The sequence below is a fragment of the Falco rusticolus genome, chromosome 15 (assembly GCF_015220075.1).
Source record: "Falco rusticolus isolate bFalRus1 chromosome 15, bFalRus1.pri, whole genome shotgun sequence".
Classification (NCBI taxonomy): domain Eukaryota; kingdom Metazoa; phylum Chordata; class Aves; order Falconiformes; family Falconidae; genus Falco; species Falco rusticolus.
The window spans coordinates 19,730,742-19,756,538 of record NC_051201.1 but is presented as its reverse complement, the minus strand read 5'-3'; the positions used below and the strand labels follow the sequence as shown (position 1 = coordinate 19,756,538).

At 38.2% G+C, this 25,797-nt stretch overlaps 2 protein-coding genes across 4 annotated transcripts in view; both read right to left on the bottom strand.

Moving 5' to 3' along the window:
* Positions 1-24,788, bottom strand: part of NFATC3 (nuclear factor of activated T cells 3) — a 106,457-nt gene extending 81,669 nt beyond the window's left edge. Inside the window, exons 1-2 of the mRNA XM_037409047.1 lie at positions 24,716-24,788; positions 22,598-22,667 (exon numbers count right to left, since the gene is read on the bottom strand). Coding sequence (XP_037264944.1) covers positions 22,598-22,616 — 19 coding nt within the window. The 5' untranslated portion in view covers positions 22,617-22,667; positions 24,716-24,788. The remainder of the gene's footprint in view (positions 1-22,597; positions 22,668-24,715) is intronic.
* Positions 23,020-25,797, bottom strand: part of DUS2 (dihydrouridine synthase 2) — a 26,500-nt gene continuing 23,722 nt past the window's right edge. For all 3 annotated transcript variants that reach the window (XM_037409053.1, XM_037409054.1, XM_037409055.1), the window contains exons 14-16: positions 25,414-25,501; positions 24,716-24,789; positions 23,020-23,517 (exon numbers count right to left, since the gene is read on the bottom strand). In XM_037409053.1, coding sequence (XP_037264950.1) covers positions 23,280-23,517; positions 24,716-24,789; positions 25,414-25,501 — 400 coding nt within the window. In that variant the 3' untranslated portion in view covers positions 23,020-23,279. The remainder of the gene's footprint in view (positions 23,518-24,715; positions 24,790-25,413; positions 25,502-25,797) is intronic.

The following is a 25,797-nucleotide window of genomic DNA, read 5'->3' as shown; positions in this document are numbered from 1 at the left end:
TGCAGAACAAATATTTTTAGATTAAGAAATCTGGTAAGAGAAAAAGCTAAACTTGTTAAATTCTACATTATGACATTATCTGATCAGTAAATAGTTTTGTGAGGTCCTTACCAAATTTAAATAGATTATCTTCTCACGAAAAAATGAAAACTGCCTGAAATAATTGTATAAACCATGACATTAACAGTGATTCATGTTAAAATAAAGATACATCCATTCTAAAGCATGATATGGACTTCAAAGCAGTCAAAAATCTTTTTTCCAATGTACTTCATTGCATAATGTCCTTTTGAGGCATTAAAATTGCTTGGGTTTGACAGATTGAAGATATGAATATGTATACAATATGTTATGTGCCTTTACCACATAAAATGTTATCTAGTTTACATTTGAAGTGTTCAAGACTGCACTGGTTTACTGGTAAAAAATCTTAACTATTCATTTTTTCTCAGTTTGATTTTTTGAGAAAGCATTCGCTGGTGCTAAGGTTCACAATCTGTCAATCGATTATAGAAAGCAGCCAACAATTGCAAAATGCATCATTAGAAAACTGCTCAGCATGCAGTCAACTCTCTAATCTTGTTAACTACATTTAGTTTCCATCATTGTTAGGCAAAAATGTCATAGTGGTTATATCCAGAATAGCAGTAACAATTGGGAGGCAAGCATATAAGGAATGGAAACTGGTCACCTCCATGATAAAGGTAGGTGATTGGTAACAAGTAGCTTAATATCCCTAAATGAAAGGCACTATATCAAACTTAAAAGCTATTTAGGGAGAAAGTAGAATGGAAGACAAAAATCTCTATATATTATATACGTAACATCCAAAAGGTAGCAGAAACGCAGCAAAATGATGTTTTGTCCTTGAAAAACTAAGTTCCTTACACAAAAGCAAGAGAGAGACGAGGTTTGTAAAAGATGCTGGGTTGACAATGCCAAAGAAAAGTAATTAGCACAAAACCCAGTTTAGGCTGCAAATTATCAACAAACCAGTGCCCTACGCTGTGAAGTCCAGCGAATACACTTCAGTGATCTTCAGTCCATAGTAGGAAGACTGACATTTTCAATAATGATACCAGAGATGGAGGTGTCTTTGATGTATTGACACCTGCAGACTAACACTGCGAAACTATTGGCTGGAAAGAGATTCTGGGGGCAGAACTGACGTGGTATGGCTTCAACCAATATCATGAATATTAAAAGATGCCGTACACTTCTGCAAACCATCTTCAAGCACTTTTCCACAGACGGAAGACTAAAACAAACCAGAGCTTTAGCAGCAATTGCTATGAAACAAATATCTGGATGAAAAAGAATGCAAAACCCCTGAAGATCTAAAGAAAATCAGAACTAATGCATGGCACGGAGTAAAGTGTTCTTTCATAGGGACATAATGAGATTTTAAAGATATGTTTTTAATAATAAAGATAATAAAATGGGGGGTAAATCACAGAAAGACAGTGTTTTATGACCATTTGTGGAAGAAAAAAAAAATATCAAGAAAACAGCAATAAAATTATTCAGACTGGGAATTTATCTAATTACAAGGAAAAAAATATTGAAGACTATTGTTTTGTCCTATTCTGTCTCCCTTTACTATTTCTATTTTTATAGACTAAAAGCCAAGCAAAACATTATCAAAAAGATGAATGTTTTTTCCAAGTAAAATATCTACTGCTGATATGGCATGTAACTTTTATACTATTATAAACAAAGAAAATAGGCAGACTGTAGGTACATCTGACAGTGCCCTCCACAGAAGCACATCAAATAAACTAATGGAAAGAGGTGCCACATATACAGACTCTTACCTGGTCAGCCACTGAGCCAGCAGGAATAGAGGGTACTGGACAGAAATCCAAGGTAGGACAACAAAGGACACATTTTCAAAAAACTACAGTAGTATGACTAAAACACTGTCACTGTAAATAGATGTTCATGGCACACTAGCTGGTGATAATACCTATCAGGATGATAACAGCTTATTTCCTATTTAAATAAAACCAAACATGCCTCTTTTCCAAGTTTTGTTCAGTCTGCAACTGAACAGTCCAGAATATTTTCTGAAATGGGTAAAGAAAAAGATTTTAATAAGGGGAGGATCCTGAGGAATAATGTGTGTTTTAGCAACAGTGTGCACAGTAGTAATACACATTTGGTTAAGTTGCTTTTAGAGTAGGAAGTTATGGGTTGAAGCAGTTAAAGTGAAAATACCTCATAGATACTGTTGAAAAAAAGGAATTAATTAACCCATAAAACCACCAAAATGACAGGTTTCTAAACAGAAGGATGGAAGCTACATTTTCTGAAAAAATATTTTAATATTTATAACGTAACACAAAATAATAAATTCCATGGAGGTGCTCATACTTTCACGAAAATGCCTTCATTAACTTAATAAGCCTTTTTTCTGAACTAAATATACTCACAGACAAGAAAAGGCGAGGTCTCTGGAATCTGCTACTTTGTTTTCCATTTGAATTAAAACATATACATCTTTTCCAGTTTTGCTCAATTAAAACAGAAGAAACAATCCATCAGCCATGAAGTGGTTTCTGCTGGGCAGGGATTCAGCAGGAAGTAGTCAGCAGGACTGTGTATACCCACGACCACTGCAACGCATGACTTTTTTAGCATGTAGTAGCATTAAGCTGCCCTGATGGCTTGACATGCTTTTGCTCAGCAAAAAAATGCTGAAGAGAACAGCTGCCCTTCTTGGTGCTCTCCTGCAGGCAGACTCTAATCCTCTGGGTTTATACAGTTGTTCAAGAAATATTAAAAGGAAAAGCCTTCTAAAGCACCAGAGGCACCAAACGGGAAACTGCTTGCTCAGAGTTTTATCTATATCAAGAAAAAGTGTATGTGATGCTTTTAAAATTTTTACAGTAGCATCTTCCAAAACCAGTCAATATATTAAAGATCCGTATCACAGAATACTGTTTCATGTTTATTATCACAAAGGGAGGGGTGCGTCTGCTACAGTATGACCATACACTGGAAATTAATCTTTTCCAGTCAAGACAGTACATGAAAGTTATTTGTCTAGCAGCTTCCAAAGTTGTAAACCCAGTTCAACTGGCTACCAGGCTCTGACTGTGCTTGGTACAAAACTATTGGTATGCACCAGTGAATCAGACAAAAGATCAAACTAAAAATAGTTTCAACATCAGTATTTATATACCTTCAGAGTATTAAAAACAGTCTTACTGTTCCTGATTTCTTGAACTTTTTTCTCATTGGGAATGCTCTTAACAAATTATACCGAGGCTGTTATAAAATTGATTGTAAAAGTTTAAAATTAAGCTTTTAGATTAGAGTAGAAAATAATTGGAAGCCACAAAATGTTAGAGTAAAGCTTGAAAGAAATCCAAACTTCTTAAGGCACACAATTTCATGTACTATATCCAAGCAATGTTAACTCTTTCCTATGGCAGTCCTTTAAGTTGGAAAATAAATTTGATCCATCTTTGAAACATGATTTTAATCTGGGATTACAATCCCTTATTACAGAAAATTATGTCAAACATTTAGTATTAATTTCAGTGTTTCTGGTGTTAACAACTTTGTGAAATATTTAAAACTCTTCTGTTAATCAAATGTAACATCCGTTCACTGCGTGAGGCTTCATGTTAGGAAATAGTAGCTATATGTGGTTTATATTGCTAGAGAAAATCACAAATAAGAAGGATCCTAAAAGGAAAAGAATTGTTGCCAGTAAACTGTACAAGACCAAAGGTTAAGTAACTCTCAGAACACAAGGTTACGGGTCAAAGTAGTTAAAGGGAAAATATCCCAGAAATACATTTCAGAAAATGAACTAATTAATCCATAAAAACACTAGAATGACAGGTATTTAAAGAAAAGGGTGGGAATAATTCCTTTTTGGGAAATGTACTTCAGTATTTGTAACACAACTGGCCCAAATACGACTCAAAATTAAAAATGAAATTCAAATTGTGTAGGATTTAAATTCCTTTGTACTTAATATATCCGCATATCTCAGTAGTGGCTCGATCACTCAAGAAAACCAGTATTCTTAAAGGGAAGGTTTTGCATTTTTTCTGCTTCAGTTTAGGGTGTATTTCTGTAACACCTTAAGCCAACCTCATTTATAGTTGCCGTAGCCTGGCCCTCCACCCTACCCTGAGCTGCTTGGTGCTTTGTGCTGATGTGAGCACTGTGCAGTCAGTCAGCTCAGGGATTTGAGCCAGTTAAAAAACAGCTCTCCAAAGAAAGCAACTTTTTGTCTCAGTTCCCTGAACTGGCTCATTATATGGTAGCATGAGTGGCACAAGGGAGGGACCTCAGCTAACTCCGTTCCACACATGTTTGATATAAGGTCCTAAAGAGCCCCTGGGCCCATCGGCTGTCCAACAGTCAGTGGCTAACCATCTTTATACGAGCCCCATAGTTCACAGTCTAAATAGTGACTTAAACTATAATTAGCTTTAGGTTCCTCTAATAGGGCAGCTAGTAAATTGAACAGATGAAACCTCACGAAATCTTAACACTTCTGACAAGGGAACTGTACCATCTTTCAGCAGCAACTCAAAAATCACCCACCGTGACTTGTTACTAATTGTTGGCTGGAACCAACAGAGTGAAGGTACACGAGACAGCTGCCTGACAGAGACGCCAGCCTCACGCTTGCTGTCTCTCCTATGACCCTCAGAGAACCGACTTAACTCACTAAACCAGACGGAAGTGCCTCGCTCACCTTTGCCAGGTTAATTTTTCGCCTGGGGCAGTGTAAGGTGGGAAGGGAAGCACTTTTGGGAGCAGCAGTTTTTTTCAGCTCAGCTCAGCCTGTCGCCTTTGCCTCTGAGGCTACGGATGCTTGCGCCGGTCTGATCACTGCTGTGTTTGGTGAAAAGGTTACCTCTCCCAGCCACCTACACAGCCAAGCGGGGAACACTCCCTTTTCAGCTAGTTAAAATAAGCCTTGTTAGCCCACACAGCTTAAACAGCAGATCTTTCTTAACTCCCTTTGAAAATCAGGATGGAACCTGTATCATAATCATTACTTTATCACCTTAGTTTTCTTCACCAGCAACCCACCTGCCTATGCCCCAGAGCCAGTTCTCTGAGCTATCTTAGGGGCGTGTACCAGAGCTCTCTCATTATGCACCTATTTTGCAATGAGGCCACAACAGTCGCGTGAAAGACACGGCTTTGCATAGAGCCCTTTCCTGTTCCTCTGTTGTTGTGCCTTCTACACACCACCTCCACTCAAAAAAGAAGAAGATAAAAAAAAAAAAAAAGTAATTTGTACCAACTGAACATACCCAGGTTTAAAAAAATAAGGTACTGATAAGGATGAACCTGCTGCTTCAACATAAATTGTTGATTGCTTGCCTTGTGCTAAAGTGCGTGTGTACATGGAAGCTTTTAAAACATTGGGTATCTGCAAGCTGGATCAAAGAACAACCTACAGAGAAGAAACACAGGGCAGCAAATGCACAATCACAGATTTTGTGACCTACAAGACTTGCAGGAAAAGCCAGTCCAAGTCAGGTACAGCACAAAAATCACGGGAATTGGTTCCATTTGACTGAATGCCAGAGCACACTCTAATCTAGGGAACAAAGCCAGACCTGACCCCATTTGCAGGACCTCTGTTGCTGTTTTAAACATGTATCTTTGCTGTGCCCGATAACAAACCAATGACGACAATAACTTAGCAATTAAAGAATAATTAGCAAAAGAAGCAATGCTTTGATCTGCACCAGTTAGTCTGCCATTAATGCCAGCCGGGTATATTAAGTATAGGTCTTTCTCTAACAGCATTTTAATCAATTTGAATAAACAAACTAATTTACACTACATGATAAATTGTAACAGCTAAGTCTCAAAGCCCCCTCCCTTATTCATTTATACTTAAAATCAGCAACTTAGCCACTACGGTAAATTGCAGTTATAACAACAGGTAGTAGGAAATTAATATTTACATCTGTTTGTACTTGGAGACTAATAAGACTATGGTGCTAGGCAATACCAGCTTAATGGTTTCTCCCTTCCCTCTGCACCATAGAAGCATGCCATCTGGTTAGTTCTTTTGGCACAATCATTTGTGAGACCACCCTGTGAGCCAGACCAAGCGAAGTGACCCAGCTTCATTCTTTATTTGGGGGGAGCGGCGGAGGATTGCTCAGGTCAGGGAAGTTCCCTGATCTGATCCACAGTGTGGCCCCACAAAAAGCTGTGTCAGCACAACTGTTCAGGGATGGTGCAGTGGCTGCAGTAAGCAACGCAGACCAAGGATATCTGAAGTTAGCACTGCTGCCAAATGCTTTGTGTCACAAGACAAATGTACAAGAGCAGTACCAGTCACTGTGCATGCCCAGAATGGGCAAGAGCTAGAGAAAAACACTCCAATACACTGCTGTTGTGTCCATGTTCTTTACAAACGCCGGTAAAAAAGTACTGTGAACAAGTATGTAAGTGAACAGGTGGTATGCCAAGGATAAACCCAGTGACTATGATGCTGTAGAGTGACTTCAGAAGAAAACCTGTGATAAGGCTGATCAATAGTGAACTTAGAGAAAGTAAGTCCGAAAAGTAAGTAACGAGGTTTTCTGCAAATGATAAAAATAGAATTATTTGCTATAGGATTTTCTCGTGTTAATATAAGTTTTAGAGATACAGTTTGCATTCAGTAAAAAGGATAATCACTTCAAAGGATCATTGTCAGAAAGAAGTATTATGCAATAGCAAATCATGAGGAAACACAGACTGAAACTTAGTTCATAAGACAGAATCTTTAAAGCACTCAGACAACAGTTCATTAATTTATCCCCCTTCCCACAATTCATACCAGTAATTCTGAAAACAATCTACTCGCTAGGGATGATTGTTGTTCTAAGCCATGGCCCTGATGAACATATTTTTTAGTCTCAGATATAAGTAAGAGCTACAAAAGGTTAAAAAAATGTGGGTATAGTTCAGATAAACATCTAAGAATTTGGAATTTCATCTGAATGCTTTCTGTCAGAAAAAAATGTGCTGTAAGTCTCATGAGAAAAAGTCTTATTTGTGATGTCGCTTGCACTTTTGTTTCTGTTCTCAGCTGGAATAGGATAAGAGTAGTCAACTCACACGGTGTTTTGTCTTCAAGCGTTGTGGGGAAAATTCAGTTCTAAGAATAGGATATTATGGTAAGATATCCCACATAAACTGACTTTGCCTCTTGTTACTAAAGGAAACAACAGAACGGTACAGTAAAATTTTGGTGAAAACTGAAAAGTTGCATGCAGTTCAAAAAGAAATCATTGCATTCATTTTACAAGTTAAAAAAGTCCCCACGTATTCCACTTGAAAGACAACTTCTGATTTTTGGTTACATAGCACTAAATAAAAAATGCCTCTCAACTAACTTGAATAATAATTCTGACAACCACCAGGTTCTTATGGCAGTGCCTTGAAATGAAGGTTGACTATACACAGCAGTAGGACGAGCGTCTTAGCTATGGATGGAGTACACTGTCTACAGTAGGTAAGTTACCTCTCCAAAAGCTAAATTTAATTTCCTAAATGCCTTAGAAATTTGTCAGTCTTTCATTATAAGTCAGTGGCATGTAGTCTCCAATATTAGTCCTGAAAATGGAACTTGAACTTTTAAATTACCTAAGTAATACAAGAAAGAAATTTTTTCACCAGCAGCTTTATGTGACTAATACACGTATTTGCAGGGACAGACTATGGTGCACATGTGCACATACATTTTCATGCTGTGGCTCCAGCAGACTGCTTTACCTTACCAAGCGCAGCTAGAGAAACAGCACATCACTTCCATAGCAGCAATTCTCCCTTTTGACAGATCAGGTATATTTTTTGCTGAAACTGATGGGTATGGTCTATACTTCTTCAGACTAGCTCTACTGGCAAATCTTTAACAGATCTCTAATGTCACAGACATCCACATCAACCAGGTAATCAATATCTATGGGACATCATCTGGTAAATACTGCTTTTGTCAGCAGTGCTGACTTAAACCACCCTTGCCTCCAGGTTCCTTGTTCCCTTCTTTTTCTTTGTTCCTCGTTGGAACAAAGAAGGGTTGCTGGAGAGGGTGTGGAGAAGAGGTTGTTTTTAACCTCTATCAATTCCCTTGTCTGTTTTACCACAATATCCCATGAACAATTGTACTGCCACAACTGAGAAAGAAGAAAAGATTTTCATCAAACTACAGCAGCCATCCTGTCTGAGCGTAAGATGTTTCTGCTACTTATATAGGCAGCCAGTTAAAGGATAATTCTTGGAAAGCAAAAAAGTGTCAGTAAAAGATGGCAACAAAAGGTGCCCTTTAAGTAATAAAACTCTTCTAAGCTGAAACCTTAGGGGTGCCATTTAAATTGTCTGAGTGGAATTCAGGGAATTCCTTGCAAATACACTCCTTTGGCTGCTGCTTTGCAAATCCATATTATAGCACATTTGTGCATGTGTGCAAAACTGGGCTTGTTTACCCAGGGCTTGTGTGGTAGAGACAGTCCTTATTAACATTTAAAAAATTGTAAAAGGTCATATCTCTCAATGCTATGTATTCAGAACTCATAGTTCAGCTGGCATTTTGTCTGTGCCCAAAATACAGGATGTTGCCCTTTGTTCCAAAAAAGAATATCCATCTATAATTCAGACTTGTGTTAGGAGGACCAAGGAGATGCCCACTTAAAAAGGGTCACACAGAGTTAAGATCACATTATAATAAACTCACTCTGCTTAGTCTTCAAGGGGGTCTCTCCTTCTCTCTCCCACCCTAAACGCTATTGCAGTTGCATGCTGCTTTTGTATGAACAAGTTTGTTGTTACTGACTCTTGCAGTTTATTGGAAAATTAAAAATTAAAATATGCAGACTATTTTATAACCACACATAAATTTACAGACTTCCAAGATCCAGTATGTTTGCCTATCCCCAAACCAGATTACACAATACAGGCATTTGTAGGGAAAAATTCATAGACAGATTTTTAAAGGCTCTATAACACTCAGAAAAGGACTGTTTAGCAGCTGCTCATTCCCCACATTTATGAATACAGGGCTGAGTTATTACTCCATATAATACAGTACTTGTTTTGGCATAAGGTAGGAGGTAATCCCTAATGCTTAGTCTGTTTACAGGTCATATCTGCCTCCTCAGCGATACTGCCAGAGGCTGGTAAATTTTCTGAAGGGCAGTGGGACTAGACTTAAGTATCTTTCACATACTGATCAGCATATATGCTCCCTATATAGAATCTCTATAAAGAGATTGCAAAGAATATGCTTTTGTTTTAGGGAACAGAGGGATATTTTTGTTTTGCTCCTCCTCTCCCAAATCTTTCCCTTCAGCAAAGACTCTTGCTAATCCTGCATGTTTGGGGTTTTTTAATCTACAAACAAAAATATGGAGCCAGGAGTCAGATGAACACTAAAATGCATACATCCTTTCAAAAGAACTTCTATCTTATCTTCGGCTTATATAGATGTGGTAGGAACACGGAGACTGGAGCCAATTGTATTATTTTTGCCAATCTGCCTTAAGTTTAAGAGTGAATAATGTCAAGAAGTTTAGATACTTTCCCAGATACATGTTATATTGTTCACAGATAATGTCTAGTTTGTCTGTCACCTATCTCAGCAGCTCTAAGTACCACCTGGATTCATCAGGAAGACATACTGTAGAAGATATCAACACCTCATTAGTTTAAAAAATAAGAGATTCTCAAAAGCAGCATTAAAGAGTATTTAAAAAACGTTAGTGTGGGTCCTGGAACAAGTTTTCTTTCAAATCTTTTCCCTGAACCTTTGCCTTCTTATATTTTTCCATCCCTAATGCTCTTTGGGACCAGTCCAATATGGAGGATCTCTCTGCAAACCTTGGCTTCACTCATAGCCAAGTAAAGCAAAGGATCAAGCTCATTTGCCTGTCAAGAGCAACCAGAACTTCAAGTTTATCATTCAGAAATCATATGGACCATAAACTGAGAGTTTCTTTGGCTTTTTTTTTTTTTTTTTTTTAAGAAGAACTGGTATCACAAGGAACCTTGAGAATGGACTTTCTATCTTCCCTACCTTGATCTGAAAAGGAGCATTACCCATCTTGAGGACAAGATCAGACTTACGCAGCTGATCTGTACTAAGTAGTGACCTCCTCCACACCGCCTGTAGTTGCTCTCAGACCTGCCAGTCTGACTGCACATGGCGCCACTCCCTAACCTGGTTCTGTCAAAATAATCTGTTTTTTGTGGCAAACGATCAGAGAACCATAGGAAAGGAATGAAAGAAAAAAGTTCCTTTCTGTTGGATCCTGTACTCTAGGGACTGGACAGGGTTCTCCCTGACAGTTGGTTACCATGGCTATTAATACCCTGACACAAAGTGAATGAATACCATGATTTAGAAGAAACAAGTAAAGCCTCACTAGGAAACCTTAGGAATATCATTGGAGTAGGCAACTGTATAGCAGTTTCTTAAAAGAGAGAAACTGATGATCATTTGGAAAAAAGTCTTTAGATTTTAATGATCTGTAAAGTTTAGCCTCTGGCAGTTCCGTTTTAAAAATAATCTTTTTCAATTAAAACCAGTTAACTCAGAAATTGCTGCAAGATGAAATATATTTGATCTCTCGTCCACATTTTGAACTGCCACAACTTTTGTTTGCTGCAGACTAACCCCCCCCTCCAAATATTAAATGCTGATGACTTACGTGCATACAGAAGACCCACAGCATCTGTTATACAGTCAAGAAACAACTCTGACCGCCTTACTGCCAGGAAAGACAACTCACTTTGTACAAGAATGCTATTTGTCTGTTAGCCATGCAAGAATCCACTTAGCTTCCATTTCAGCTCATTTGTAGTTGCCAATATCTACCCTTTAAATACTTACAGCTGCCACTTCTGTGTTGAAAAAGTATCTATTTTCATATTTCATTTAGGAGTGAGGCACTGTCCAAAGCATCTGGTAATGTGAACTGTGGGGCCCTGGATAGCCCAGGAACTATATCGTCTGGTTCAGAGTCATCCTAGATGAGAATAAAAGTGTTTCCTAAGTGGTTCTTCTGGCAGCAGGGGCCCCTGGTTATCAAAAAATTCCACCCAACAAACCCACTATTTTGCTGGCTTGTTTTTACCCTGCATCAGGTCCCCAGTCTAGTTAGCCCAATAACTGTACGCATAGTTACACTTGCGGAACTGAGATGGCGATGCCAGGGCAGGAAAAGATGTCCAGGGTTACCTCTCTAGAATTGACTTCCCAAGACACGCTTGTAAAACTGACTTGACCCCACTGTATCTGAATCACAGGCAAAGGACTTCAGCCTAAACAGACACTAATGCAAACCTTTTCCAAAGCATTAATTCTCTGAACAAACATTCAGAAGTGTGCTGTGAATTCAATAATTATTTCAAAATATTCTTGGTTTTCAGGAAACAACAGTGAGAGCAAAAGAGGTAAAACAAGGCATTTAATTTTAGATTCTACACTTGAATTCTTTATCAGCTGCCATGATCCATACTGTAGATTGGAAGAGGCAATAAACTATCTATGGTTTAAAAGATAGTCTGCCCTAAAATCAGTCTATGCTCAGAAATGGAGATTTCCACCACAAACTCGATGGGTAGTCCATCAGAATTACAATTATTTTACCATAAAATAATGCACATAGTGGCCCACGAACTTCTGCTGCTGTGACTGGAAGCGTATGTACGCTACACATTTTTAGATCCACAGCTCATGCAGGCACAGCCAGCCTGGCTGTAAAGCTGCTGTGTTAGCTGTTGCTAACAGAACCCCTGCAGCACAGATTTCATTGCAGGGGTGCATGACGTTCTACAAAACTGAATAAAATACTTGAGAAGTTTAGCCAGCTCTGAGATCCATTTCAGTCTGGCTGTTCTGCCAGTAGCCAGTCATTTTAACTGGTATTTTAACAATACAACTTCAGTTACACGGAGATAACATTTGGCTTAGTTTGCTTAGCAAGTTCTGTTATTTCTGGGAGCAGCTGTTTTCCAATGTACAGTGTTCTTATTCAGCAGGGCTCTATTGCCATGATTCTCACCATTTGCAGGGATGATGTGATGCAGAAAAATTACCGATTTGACTAATACAAACATTGCCTGTAAAAAAGATCTACAAATGCAAAGGTTAGGCTGCCAGGAGGTACTTCTCTGGGCCTGAAGCTAATGAGGCTGTGGCTGTACCAGCCTTTCCTAGGTGATGAATATTGACTTCAGTGGTCCCTATATCCCCCTCCTTCGGCACTCTCCATTCCCAGGTACCCTTTCTTGCCTAGGTGCCATCCTTGCTGTTGTGCCACCACTAATACTTATGTGGTCTCAGAGTGAATCAGAACAGGGAACTGATTCACCAGAAAAATAAAAGCAACCATAAGCAAGTATCTGTGCTGGTACAGTGGAGGAGGTAATAGGTGATGGAGGCTGCAACAAGAAGCAGGAGGGAAGGACTTGATAACTTGGTTTGCACCACAGCCTATTATGTGAGCCTTGAAAACATACGATGTCTCTATGCTGCAACTGGAACTGTAGAGGGATGAAATTACTGGTGTGTCTGAATAGCTCAATGAAAGAGCTCAGCATAGATGTCATCAGCGTGCATAGTCCCTTGCCTTAGTTATATCTCCATACTTCTCAAGAAAGAAAATGTTGAATGTGTTTGAATTGAATGCTATGGTAGTTTATTTAGCAGCTTTAAGTGCCTCTGAAAATTGTGTGTTATTTGTTTTAGGAATAATTAGTCCCAAGAATATACTGGCAACATAGTTCAAATGCAGTGCTATTCTAACACACCTATGAGACTCAAGGACAGGTAGCAACTTCCTTAACCGATGGTCATTCAATATCCCTTTTTGGCATTCTTCAGTTCACCTCCCATCTCAGTAAAATACAATACATTTCAAGAAAAATCTCGCGCAGTTCTCATGAAGTATTGGATACCAGTTCCTTCTTTTTAAGCACACAGTTTAAAATTTTCAAATAGGAAAGGGCTTAAGGCAAAAAATCCTTGCCTAAATAGCTTTTAAGCTTGTGAGAACTTAGATCCAAAATACATTACTTTAATCCATCTAACTTATGCAGCATTTTATCCTTTATAAGTAATTTGGTCTAAAGCTTTATAGTCAACTAACGAAAACTTGTAACAATACTGATCTCCATTTTAAACCATTCCCTGTCAAGAATCACGTAAGAAAGTATGTTGCTATTTCCCATATTTGTAGTGGGTAGTTCTGAATTCAGGACATTACCCCGCATCTTAGGACCATATCTAAATCACCAATAAAAGCCTTCAGGGAGATGGTAAATCATTTTACTCTAACACTGATATGGCTTCATGTAACCCCAGTTCCAGATCCCTGACCATTTCAACTTTCTTCTCTCTGGTTCATCCAACATCATGTTGTTTAAACTGCTTTACATGAAGTTTTTCTTTCTCCCATGACTTGATTATGATGAGTCCACTCCAAGTCCCTCATCTTTTTCCTCCTTTACACCACATCCACCTTTGCCTGTCATACAGAGCACAAAAAGATGTACTCCAGCTTCTCCTCTGTGAAAAACGGGTCAGTCAGCTTTGTGCTCCTCCCTGCCTTCTACCCTCTCTCTACAGTTATATCCTGTCTGCCCTACCCTTCATGTTTCTTCTCTTAGACGGTAAATTCTTCATAGCAGATGCTCCATATACTCTTAACACCTGGCCTATTTTGGATGTTGCTATAATATAGATAATAAAACTATATTCCACACGGACCTGAATTTGATCTCACAGTAACAACAACCCCCCCACCCCACCCCCAAAACCCCAAAAGCAACCCCAAACCCTGTGCATAATTGCTGAAGTTTTTTAAGTCATAAAATGCTGGAGTCTATTTTTAGACATTATCAAAAGTGAGTGAAACTGAACACAATCTGCATTTTCCTTTTATGGAGTCATGTTTTGTTTATAGTTTAGAAATTGTGTGTTAGATCTCACATGATGACCTTTAAAATAAACTGAGCTTAACATCTTGATATCCACAATGGTGTGGGAGTCTAGAGATGTGGTTGAAGATACTTGTTTCTCGTTAGGAGGAAACTAATGACAGATCATGCCACTTCCTCGCTTATCAAGGAAGATCCTCTTGGTGCTAGTTTTATGTTAAAACTACAGCAGTTCATGATGCACTGTAAGTGTATTTATAATATATACACACAGGTTGTTGACAGAGCTCAATACTGTATGTTGTTTGTTAATTGACTAATCTATATGAATCAGTAGAATAAAGTTGATAGATTTAATCTACTATGCAAAGGTTATGAACTTGTCCACAAAATACTGAATAGTCAATAAATGGGAAGTATACTGGGCAGAAATATGCCAGACATTCCCCAGTTCCATATCTTGAATCAATAGGAAGCACATCAGACAGCTGCACTTCCACTCACTTGGTCTGTGTCTTCTCACCGTGCTAATTTGCACAGAAGTATCAAAGAATGAATTACTATTACTACATTCTTTGAGGAGACCAGCTACATCATAGACTGCAACAGTCCAAACTCCACAGAAGCCCGTATCAGTGACCCTAAGTCTTGACCTGAAGATGATGTACTTGAAAGGACTAACAAAAATTTTACTGATTTTAATTGCCCTTTTCTTTTTCTGCCACTGATGTTTGTGCTGCGGTTGTCAACAGGATGTTTCATGCTAAGAACTGGGCTGCAACCAGCAGCTCATTCCAGTTGAGTTAAATACCTGCATAGGTACTATTGTGAGTGCAGGTGCTAGAGCAAAAGGTTCCCAATCCAGTTGTGGTTTTCACCTTCGTAAGCCATCTGAGGTATTCCTGCTATATTGCTGTTCTAGCCAGTCTTTACAGGTCAAGCAAGGTGTTTAAGGTGGTGACTAACATTTGGTGGCAGATTTTGTTGGGGCCAGCCAAGGTGGTGGCCACTTTCAGCTGTCTGCTCTGCCCCTATGCTAGATGCCCCTGCTGAAGGGACAGATGCATGCTTTTGAGGACCCCAGTTACAGCATAAGGAAGTAACATAACAAAACCCAACACAGACACCAGCTGAATGCTACCAGCTGTGCACTATAGAAGTCAACAAAGAAATATTTATGCTGTTTAATGATCTCTGCCTACAGAGGCAATCATTGCCAGGCAAAAATTGGAAGACAACAGATACACCTTTTTTGTCATTCCAGCTAAATGCCCTCTTGAATGGAAGTCAACACCTGCACAATACCGTTGTAGTAACTCAGGTGTAACAGCCGAATCCCAAATTCATTTTAGTTCTCCCAGGGATGCAAGAAAAGCTTGCAGTGGAAATTCAGGGATTAACAAGGTGGCTATTTATGTTCGGATAAAAAGATCAGTCAGCTCGACATGCCTACTCTAAATATTGAGGTGGAAGAAAAGAATGGTATTTACAAAAGCTAACTTTAGCATAGTGAGGCTAAGAAAACAACTGAGCAGAAACTATTCTGAATTACTATTTGAAAACCCTCTCTTCCCCACCCACACTGACCTGCATGAAAAGCAGCCTCAATAAGCTAAGATTAGCTTTTGTCAGTATCCCAAAATCTATTAAAAGTTAAGGAAAACTCTGAAGGCTGAGCTGTATTTAGTGAAAATCAGTTCGAGTCAGTTATAGAAAAGCTAACCATACTTACTAAAGCAAGAAGAGTTAGCTGCTTTCCATGAGCCTAGGATCCTAGAACTGTAAAAAAATCCAAACAAAAACCAAAACAAACCAAAAAAGCCCTGGTATCACTCCATACTAAACTGAGAAACAGAGGAATAGCCCTCCTATTTGCTGATAGACACTCTTATCTCTGCAACCAGCAGGAATAAACTACAGAATTAGGTGAGAATTCTGGCCTTCCAACATAAACATTTTGCATTGGCCCCAGGTACCCAGTTTGAAAGAATGTAATTAGAGGATTAGAATGTCCTAAAACCAGATTGCTATGTTACCTCTCTTATTTTCCCAGAGGGGAGGTTTTCACGGCTCGAGGATCAGGTTTGGCTCCCATAAACCCTGTAAAATTTGTAAAGGAGAGTGTTCGCTTTTCATACACACATTCACACAGAAACATCATTATTGTCTGGTTTTGTCAGGCCGTATAAGACGTCAGTACAATGACAACATGCACGTGGGGTTCTAAAGCACAGGGGAAGTGAAAAGAGTGAACTGTGTGGGCGACATGTTCTCTCCGACCAGGCGATCTGCTGAACTCACAGGCTGGGCTGAGGGGGAAATAGTACGCATAATGGCAGGCTAGCAGCGATAGGTGAAGATACGAGATGTTTTTAACAGGATGAGGTTAGCTCTTCCTTTCATGGAAATACATCAACCCTTTCTGGAAAATCTCCTTTTCATCTAAATTACTTTTTTTTTAAAAAAAAAAAATTAAGATGTATGAAAAAATAACAAAGTGGGGGTGGAACAAATCTGTTTGTCTTCAGTGTGTTTCTCTGCAAGAAGAAATGAAATGGAAACTCAGTCTTCCATCGTACTTTGAGCTCCGTTTCTGTCTGTAACGGAGTGGCATAGGGCATCATTTTAAATAAATTTTGTGTTAGATATTTGTCTCTAACAGAATGGAGATTCCTTCTATTGTGGACTCACAGTTTAAATACTGAATAGCAACATGAGGAAAGTGGCTAAGTGCTGAATCTATGGGTAAATGCTGAACCAGTACTATTGCACAGAAAGATGTCACTGACTAGTTTTCCTTTTTTTTTTGTCCCCTTTATCCCTTCACCCCAGCATGACTGCCATTACAGGATATGCACACATCTCGGGTCACACTGCATAGTCTGGCACCTATAGCAGTGAGCAAACTGCCACAGATTTTACAGTCTGCTCTGCAACATTTGGCATGCTGATAAAAGTTAATGGGAGAGAAGATAATTTATTAAGTCTCTATTAATTCTGCGTTCATAACACAGTATTTATATGGCCTACGGGCTATAAACATTGCAAGCACTACAACTGTTTTCCATGCTTAGGCAGAGAAAAATATGAAAGTGGGCATCAACTGTAATAAGAGAATGTCACAGGACAACAAGACAGTAAACTACAATTACAGTGTCACTGGTATGACAGGTAGGCATCACGGTCTAACTATACAGTGATTTAGTGGCTTAACCCTGCAGTCTCAATATTCCAACTTTCTGAAATAGTGTGATTCTGATGTCCCTGCAGACACCCCATCTGCCATTCCCTCTCACCTAAGGATCTCAACACTAAATTGAGAATTAACTCAATGTTCAATTAACTTCTGGAAAAAAATTACAAAAACCCCAGCATTATATGCCATACAGGGGAAATAAATGCACGCTTCTGCTGAAGTGAAACAGTCCCATATTGTTTTTAACACTCTTAAGATCTCATGGGTTTTGTGGTTCATATAGGTACCTCTACCCAGACATGTTTACTTGTGTTCTGTCTGGTGTCCATGATTTGGCTCTACTTCAGCACAGTGAGAAGAAAACGATGACAATGGTTTCAGCTTTTAAATTGTTTGCTGCCTGGGACTTAAATGAGCATGTAACTAGAGCAGATACACAGATGGCCAGGAAATTTGCTGTAAATTTTATAATGATTCAGACAGCTAGTGAAACAGTAAAGTACTAAATGGCATTCATGTCTTTGCTGCCTGAGAAACTTAAGAAATTAACTACTACAGTTTTCTCTAAGTAAATAAGTATGCGCTGAATCAAATCACATAAGTCACTGAGAAGCTTCCCAAAGAAGTTTGATTACAGCCTAATTTCTTTTTTTTCTATTTTTCTCAAAATTTTTCAAAAGAACATTTTCTAACACTTGACATTTAAAAAGGTTAAAAAGTACTAGCTTTTAGTTTACTATCTTTGTAACTCTCGCTTTTCTCAGACCACAATTAGGGAAACCATTTTATCAGTTTCTGTTTAACATAAAGACCTATGACCAAATACTAACAATCCTTGCTAACATCTGTAGAGCATAGAATGCTGTGGTAAGTATACAGGCATGCATGGCACATACAGCATCTTAACACTGCACAGATAATCTTACAAATCAACAAAAAAACTTAAATAGGAACAGTAAAATGTTTGTACAGTTTTAAAACTGGTAAGAAGTACAGATTGAAGACCTATATCAAATGTAGTTCTGTCAGCTCTGCATAATAGAATACTAATCAAAACCCCATGTTCACAACTATAGATAGATTATAACCACTTCAGTTACAATCACCAAGTAATAATTTTTAAAGGTAGTTAAACAGGAAGCTCATTTTTCATAGCAAACAATGACACGCTGAAGCATTTAAAAATTTATGGAGACTATCAAGGAAAAATAAGTTAAAAGCAGTAAAGTGAAAGATTTGTACTACCGTGCTTTGTAAACTCACACAAGAGGCTATGTCTCAGACAATAACTTTCTAAAAATGGAAAACAGAGACTCTCCCACCATGCCAGGGCAAGGGAGAAGTATTTATTTAACTAATAGATATTTAACAGGCAGATTCACATTAACTCCTGCAACACAGTTTCATTTGGGAGCTAAGTGAACACCATAAACGTATACTTTTTAAGCCTCTTCTCATAAAAACACTGAGATTAATGCTCCTTTGAGTAAGGATGACTGGACTAGACTCCCTCTGGAGCTCATCAGTTCTTTTCCTTAACTGACCTAGGCAACTGCTGTTTAACAATACATGAGGCACTCCCTCCTCACCGAAGGCTTTGGGTCTTACTTTTAGTGTTTTTCATCAGCTTTGTCATCAGAAACTCTGAATAAAAGCCTCAAACATTGGCTTCCTGCGCCATGGTACAGATGGAAACTTAAGCCTTACAGGCCACCTCATTGACATAGCTTCTTGACTCGGAGTCCAAATATAAGCAGACTCCTGTTTAGAGAATCAACAGTTCTCAAGTATGTTGAGCTTGTAGATTTGATTAAAGAAGTAGTGAAAAAATGCTTTTGTGAACGAAGACTTCTTTCTAGTTAACACCTGTTTGGGGCCTCTTGCAATCTTGCTAGTTAAGGTCTTTGAAAAGCATGCCCTTCTGCAGGTCATAAAGAGTAAGTAAAACCAAAACAAAACAAAAAACATCCTTACCTCTCCCTCCTCCCCCAGCAACCCAAGGCATGCTCACACTTTGAATCAGAGAGCAGCTGAGCTGACATGTGGCTCACTTGCCAGCTTTCTGAAATTGCAGTACTGGGGAACTCTAGGATTTTGATATTCAAACTCTGTATTGGTACCGCCAACATTTAACCTCACATTCCAGGGCGGGGTTGGGCTCAGAGCCCGGGACATTCCAAAAAGCATTCCAACCAGCAAGGCCCTGGAGGTAGCCCCACAGTGAGCACATCCATGCTAAAAGGCTAGTAAAAATGTCTTTGCATTCCCATTCACATGCATACATGTACGCTACAGGGAGGACAAGTTACAGTTCTCCCCATACCCACGGATCACGCTTTGCAAGGTATGGTTACAAATAGTTTCTGCAGCATCAGTATAAAGAAACAAAAACACAACTGTTTTGTTGCTTGCTTGCTATAGCCCTGTGACAGAAAAAAACCAGTTGCTTCACTGAGTTCCATAGGATTAATAGTGAAACATTTTCACTAAGCAAATACTTAAAATAGAGCATAGCTTTCATTAGTATTGATCAAGTATCACATTCACACCACAATAAAAAAAAAAAAAAAAAAAAAGTTCTCTGAAGTGTGAGGCTAAACATCCTCCAACCCAACTGTGGTCTCAATTGCCACCCTATGCAAGAATGCAGAAGTGCAACGGCTGGATCGTTAAATACTGTACAAGTCAGCGTATTTTTCTGGGAAAAAAAAAAATCTGCCACCTTCTGTTTATGAAAGGTACAGCAGAAAAGAGAACCACAGGAGAAACTCGTACAGATGAGTCACATCTGTAGTTTGCTGGTTTAAAACATTAGTTTAAAACTAATATGAATAGAACAATTTCTAGAAAGAAAGTACCAGTCACTAAAGCAATTACTTTAAAACCAGTGCTGAGAAGGGAACGTACGTGGCAAATACAATTATCCTATCTATAGAACTGGTTAGGATGAATTGAATGATCAAAGTACGACAGTAAGTCACACGTGAGTTGTAACAGAGTTGAGAGGAATGAAAGTATGTAGCAAAGTCATTAATTCAAAACATTCTGACATGCGCACGCACATATATTACAATTGCAACTCTTCTTTAGTTCTTTTTGAAACTCATCAAGGGTGCCAAACACGTTGTGCTTTCTAGCCATTTGCCAGAATTTACAGCCCTTCTATATTTAGCATTGAATGCTCATTCCAACAGAGTGACTCCTCACTCTCATCGCCACATGCTCTGTTTGGCCTAGCTATGGCCATCCATAATTACAGCACAGACAGCCTCATTAATGTATACAACTATTACAACGAACTAGAAGGAGTAATTGCAAGCATGAGTACCACATAAGAATTTAAGTAAGGATTTAAAAACATTTAAAAACATTTGAAAACTTATCAGAAAACAGAAACACCCCTCCCCAAAATTTTAGCACCCATTTGATTTAATATAAATACAATACATATACTTTGCAGACTAGTGTTAATATAGTACTTGTTTCAGCTCACAGAGGACTATATATCCAGTATTCTCCAGTTCTCTCCATCAACACAACCAAGGCACACATTCTGTAACATCAGATGACAAGTAAAGCATCTACATGCTAGGGTATTCACACAACCTCAGATTTTTAGGTAACTATGTTCAGCTACAGCTCCATGTGAATTTCTGACAGCACACTGCTGAAATCTGTTCAGATGTTCATCATAAAACTGAATTTTACACATTCCCAAGTGCCCCTGGAGTCACCTATCTCTCACAATAAACATGTGCTCTGAATTGCATTTTAAGTCAATTGCTGGAAAGAAACAATGTGAAAAGTCTACATAGGCTACACCCTGCTAAGGAGACAGGAAAGATGCACGTTCACATCACATGACAAAACACCAGGAGTAAAAAAGAAAAGGTACAAATACTGTCATGAAGGCCTTGGCTCCTATACTGAATGATTCTATCTCTTTTCTGAAAGAGGTCCATATCAGCAGTAGCAGAATTCCTCCTTATTGCTTAATTTTTTTATTTTTTTTTTTTTTGGGGGGGGGGCTTTTTTATAAGCCAAAACAGAAACTACACACTTCCTATGGTTGGCTTCTCTACAAATCCGTCCCAATCCACTGTAATTTCTAGCAACCCATAGTAATTGCTGTCATACAAGTCCACACAAGCACCACCACCTATAATAATTGGGCTTTATCCAAAGATTAAATTTTAATTTTAGACAAACAATGATGACAAGAGACGAAGCCAGATTCTTCTAAGCGGCAGGACAAGAGACAATGAGCACAAACCGAAATAGAGAACAGTCCATGTAGACACAAGAAGAAAAAAAATGACTTTTTTTTACCGCAAGTGCGATCAAACACTGGAACAGGCTGCCAAGAAAGGTTGTCAACAGAGCCTCAGTCCTTGGAGAGATGTGAAACGCAGCTAGACACAGTTCCTGGGAAACTTGCTCTAGTTGACCTTGCTTTGAGCACAGGGGTTGGACCAGATGCTCCCATCTCCAGTGGTCCCTTCCAAGCTCAAATATTTTATGATATTAGACCTTGTAAGCCATACTTCTAGCAGGATCTAAGAATCACTTTTTTTTTCCCTATTACTATATGATGGCTCCAAAGAGTCCTGACAAAACCAAGAGAGCACTCACAACAGCAAAATGGCTGCTTCCAAACTTTCTGATTAATACTGCTAATTCTTTTGCTCCTTCAGAGTAAAATTCTAGTGCTCAAATTATAGCAAATATAAGTATATTTAACTGCATTTACTGCAGTGTACAAAATGAAAAAACTTTCTTCTTAGACCACACAGATTTACTATAAATTACTCTGATCTAAACAGCAGACATATTAAATATGAAGACACATCTATTTAATTTCACAATCCTGAACACTATTTGGTGAGATATTGTTCTTCTATTGTAAAAGAATGGTTTAGCACTATCACTTGAGGAAGAAGATTCAGATTTTTAAATAGGAAGACTATTTATGAACTACATCCAAATGAATTATATTTTGTATGTTCTTAACACAAAATACTTTATAGAGATCATGGCATGATATCTCTGCCATTTTGTTTTCAGACCAGAACCGATAATCTGAAGATCTCTCACCCTGTTGAGGGATACTAAACCACCACTTCAATACCCCATTAATAACCGGAATCCCTAAATTCTCCTAATTCATTAGAACATTCTTTTGGAGATTCAAAACTTTAATTTAAATCGGACAAGCTCAGCTGGATTGCCATGAAATCAGACTGGATCTGCATCCTCTCTTGGCATATAGCACGTACTTACGGTTTACCTTAATAGTAAGTTATGATGATGGCAAATTTAAGAAGAGAACATGTGCTTTTGATTAAGACCACCAGTATCACCAGCTAAATACTGAGGCAAACTAGGTCACATTTCAAGAACAAACACATAAGGCTGTATTTGGATGCCTGCTTTTGCAATTAATACACATGTAGACATATACTAGAACTTCCAAGTTCCAAATACCTTCACTCAACAAAAACATGGCTACCAGGCTCAGCTCCAATTCCTTACTGGAAAGGCACAACTGTAATACCTAAGACCCAAAAAGGATGGTTAATTCTATCGTCATATTTCTGGAGGGTAAACTGTAAAAGAAATTATGAAAGAAGAATGTTATTTTCATGCTTATTGTTATAATTTCTAAGTCCTCCTCCCTGCAAAAACCTTTTTCTTGATGTCAATAAAGCTTGCAAGACATGCATAAAACTCATTTGACAAAATCATGTCTACTTGGCTACTAATATTTTCCTACATTAATTTTTCTGATTAACTACATAGTTCCATAATAAACCCATTTGCTTGTGGACGATGTATTCATGCATCTCATACCAGCACACTGCAGACTTCTTAAAAATAAAAAATAGGTAATAAAACCAACAACAAAATTGCTTTTAAAATATTTGATATTTTTTAAAAATTTATTATTTGGGATACTCTTAATGTTCTTTAAAATCAAGTTGCTAATTTATCCTGTCTGAAAGGCACCATAGGGACCGTGAGTGGTGAACAGTAAACATCTCATTGGCACTTTTACAGCTGGGGAATTTACCAGTCTCTGAGATAATCCAAATGAAATGTGAACAGCAAGATATATAAACAGGAGCTAATCTGTAGCGGCACAGGTGTGAAACCTCTAATTTCCATGCTATCGTGGCACCTTAGGCACATTCATGTCAGAAGTTTCTTCAATAAAGTTAGCTTTTTTATGGGAAGGCTCAGCAAGGTCTTCTCCATGGTCTCTGTTATTCAAGCTCTCCTGATCTTCCCTCTTGCGTTTGTTAATCAGGTGATTTTCACCCTCACACAGCTTTCCCTCTGGGACACCCAATGTTCTCAGGCAGACAATAGCTGCAGCCTGTTCTGCTAGTTTCTTTGACTTGTTCCTGAAGAGCAAGCAGATAGAGCACAGGTAAAAGTAGAAACAAGTCTCTACACTGCCAAGAGACAATCAATTTCCTGTCTCTGATGCAACATCATGAAATAAAAGGCATTTGTAGTCATCTCACAGCAGAACAAAAAAATAGGTCAGTTAATCACATGAATCTTGCTAGACATCAGTGTTGGTGCATCACTCCTGATGTAATATTCCTAGAAAATCTGCTTCTGTCATGTCTTGTGTCTCAAACACTCTTCATTTCAAAGTTATAAAGTCAAGGTGTGTTTGGCCCAAGTGACTGCAATCCTCAGAAAGTTAACTTTTACAAATACAATTACTAAACAAAACTGAGTTTTGAAGGCTCGTTTTTCTTGAAAGATAGCCTGGCTCAAGCAGCAACTGTTCCATAATAATAAAAGTTCTGTCATTTCCAACAGGGACTGCAGATTATACATTTGTGAAATTCAGCATTTGAAAACCATTTTCTTTGCAAAGTTTCATATCAGCATTTGAAAACCATTTTCTTTGCGAAGTTTCATATCAGCTGAGCTTAACTTCCTAAAGTCTCTGAACAGGATGTACAAACACCAGTAACTGTTGCGTGCATTTGTCCTCTTTAAAATGTTCAATGCTGAGCTCTAGCTTTGCAGTTAAATCAAGATCAACTTAGGTGTAAATGCCTGAAGTCAACTCCAGTATTACTACATGATTGTATGAAATGCTGTCATGAAATTTTAGAGCAGCCCTGGATGAGACTGTTGATTAACTGTGATCTCTGAGAAGCCACTAAACTGTCCTCTGCCTCACTGTACATAAGACACTTTATTGTGACTTGTTATTGAGAATGGATCTGCTGTAGTGGCTGAAGACATTTTCCCCTCCACCTCCCTTGGTTAGTTTCTGAGCAGTTCACAGACACAGCTGGATCAGGTCTCCTATTTGCTCCCCTTTGTGGGCCAATATACTATGTGAATTAAAATCTGTAACTGTTTACTTGATTATGCCAAATCTTACTTCTTCTCACAATAATTTCTCAGAAATTTTTAATCCTTTCTCCCTCCCAGAGGTAGCTTTAGAAGGTAGCTTTTAGCTGACTTTGATAAAAGTCAATTGGAATAAACTGGAGTACCCTTTCACTGCAAGTTTTAAGCAACATTTCAGAAACAATTACAATACAGCTGCTAAAACCATTAAAGATAGCTTACCACAGAGTTGATCGGTATTTTTGCTTAGCTACTGTCACTACTGAACAAAATAATTTATCCAGTGGTCTTTGAACCTGGAGAAAAAAAGAATTAAAAGGAAGGGGAATGTCAAAAAACAATCATGTCATTTACAGAACAAACAACATTGCCAAGGTTCCTTGTTTTTCTTGTCTTTATACCACAGTCAAGTAACACCTTCAAAATTACTGTAATTCATACCAGAAATTTAACCTTGTGTATTTAAGATTAAAAAATAAGAAGCTGTCCAAGCTGCAAATCTTTTTGCTTAGAAAAACCCAAACAACAAATAACGTCCCCATCTAACAAAGCAATTGCTCCTGTCCAGTATAGTTTCTACTTATAACAGTGTGCAACAACAGAGAAAACATTCTGAATCCAAATTCTTTAAATCACAGAAGTACTAAAAGAAAGTCTGTCGTGGACGCCTATGTAATCACTTGCAGTTGCAGCAACTTCTTTCATACATGAATAAAAGCGACACTGACTTTTAAATTTTTACTTTCTAATAAAATAAGGTGCTATTTCCGTATATATGTGTATCACTATTTCTGAAGCTGCCTATTCAAAAACTATGCCAGACTGGTAAGCAGAATTTTTCACTACCTTGAGTCCTAAATTAGACAATTTCGTAAACAATGCAGAGGAAGAGGTTTGAAAGGGTTTCTTCATTGACTCACAGTTTCATAAACAGGCTGAGGATGCTTTTCTTTCCTACACCATTCCAGAAGATACATTTTTGGAGTAATCTGTGGTGGATATTCTCGCCTAGACAGAAAAATTTGTGGTCAACCACTGTGCATAGCGTTCTATTTTAAAACAAATTGTGCTGCTTGTTATACTACTTCTACCAGTTATACTTTGTGGTTTAATTTTACAGCTCAAATTATGAGAAAAACGCTGCTTCCTTATTAGATAATTCAAGTAATATGTCTGACATAACATCTAAAATAAAATGTAAACTTGTCTATTAATTCTTTCCAAACATTCACATTCTGTAGTATTACAACAAAAGATACTTACCAGAAAGGAGATGCTAACTAAATATATGACACAGAAGAGAG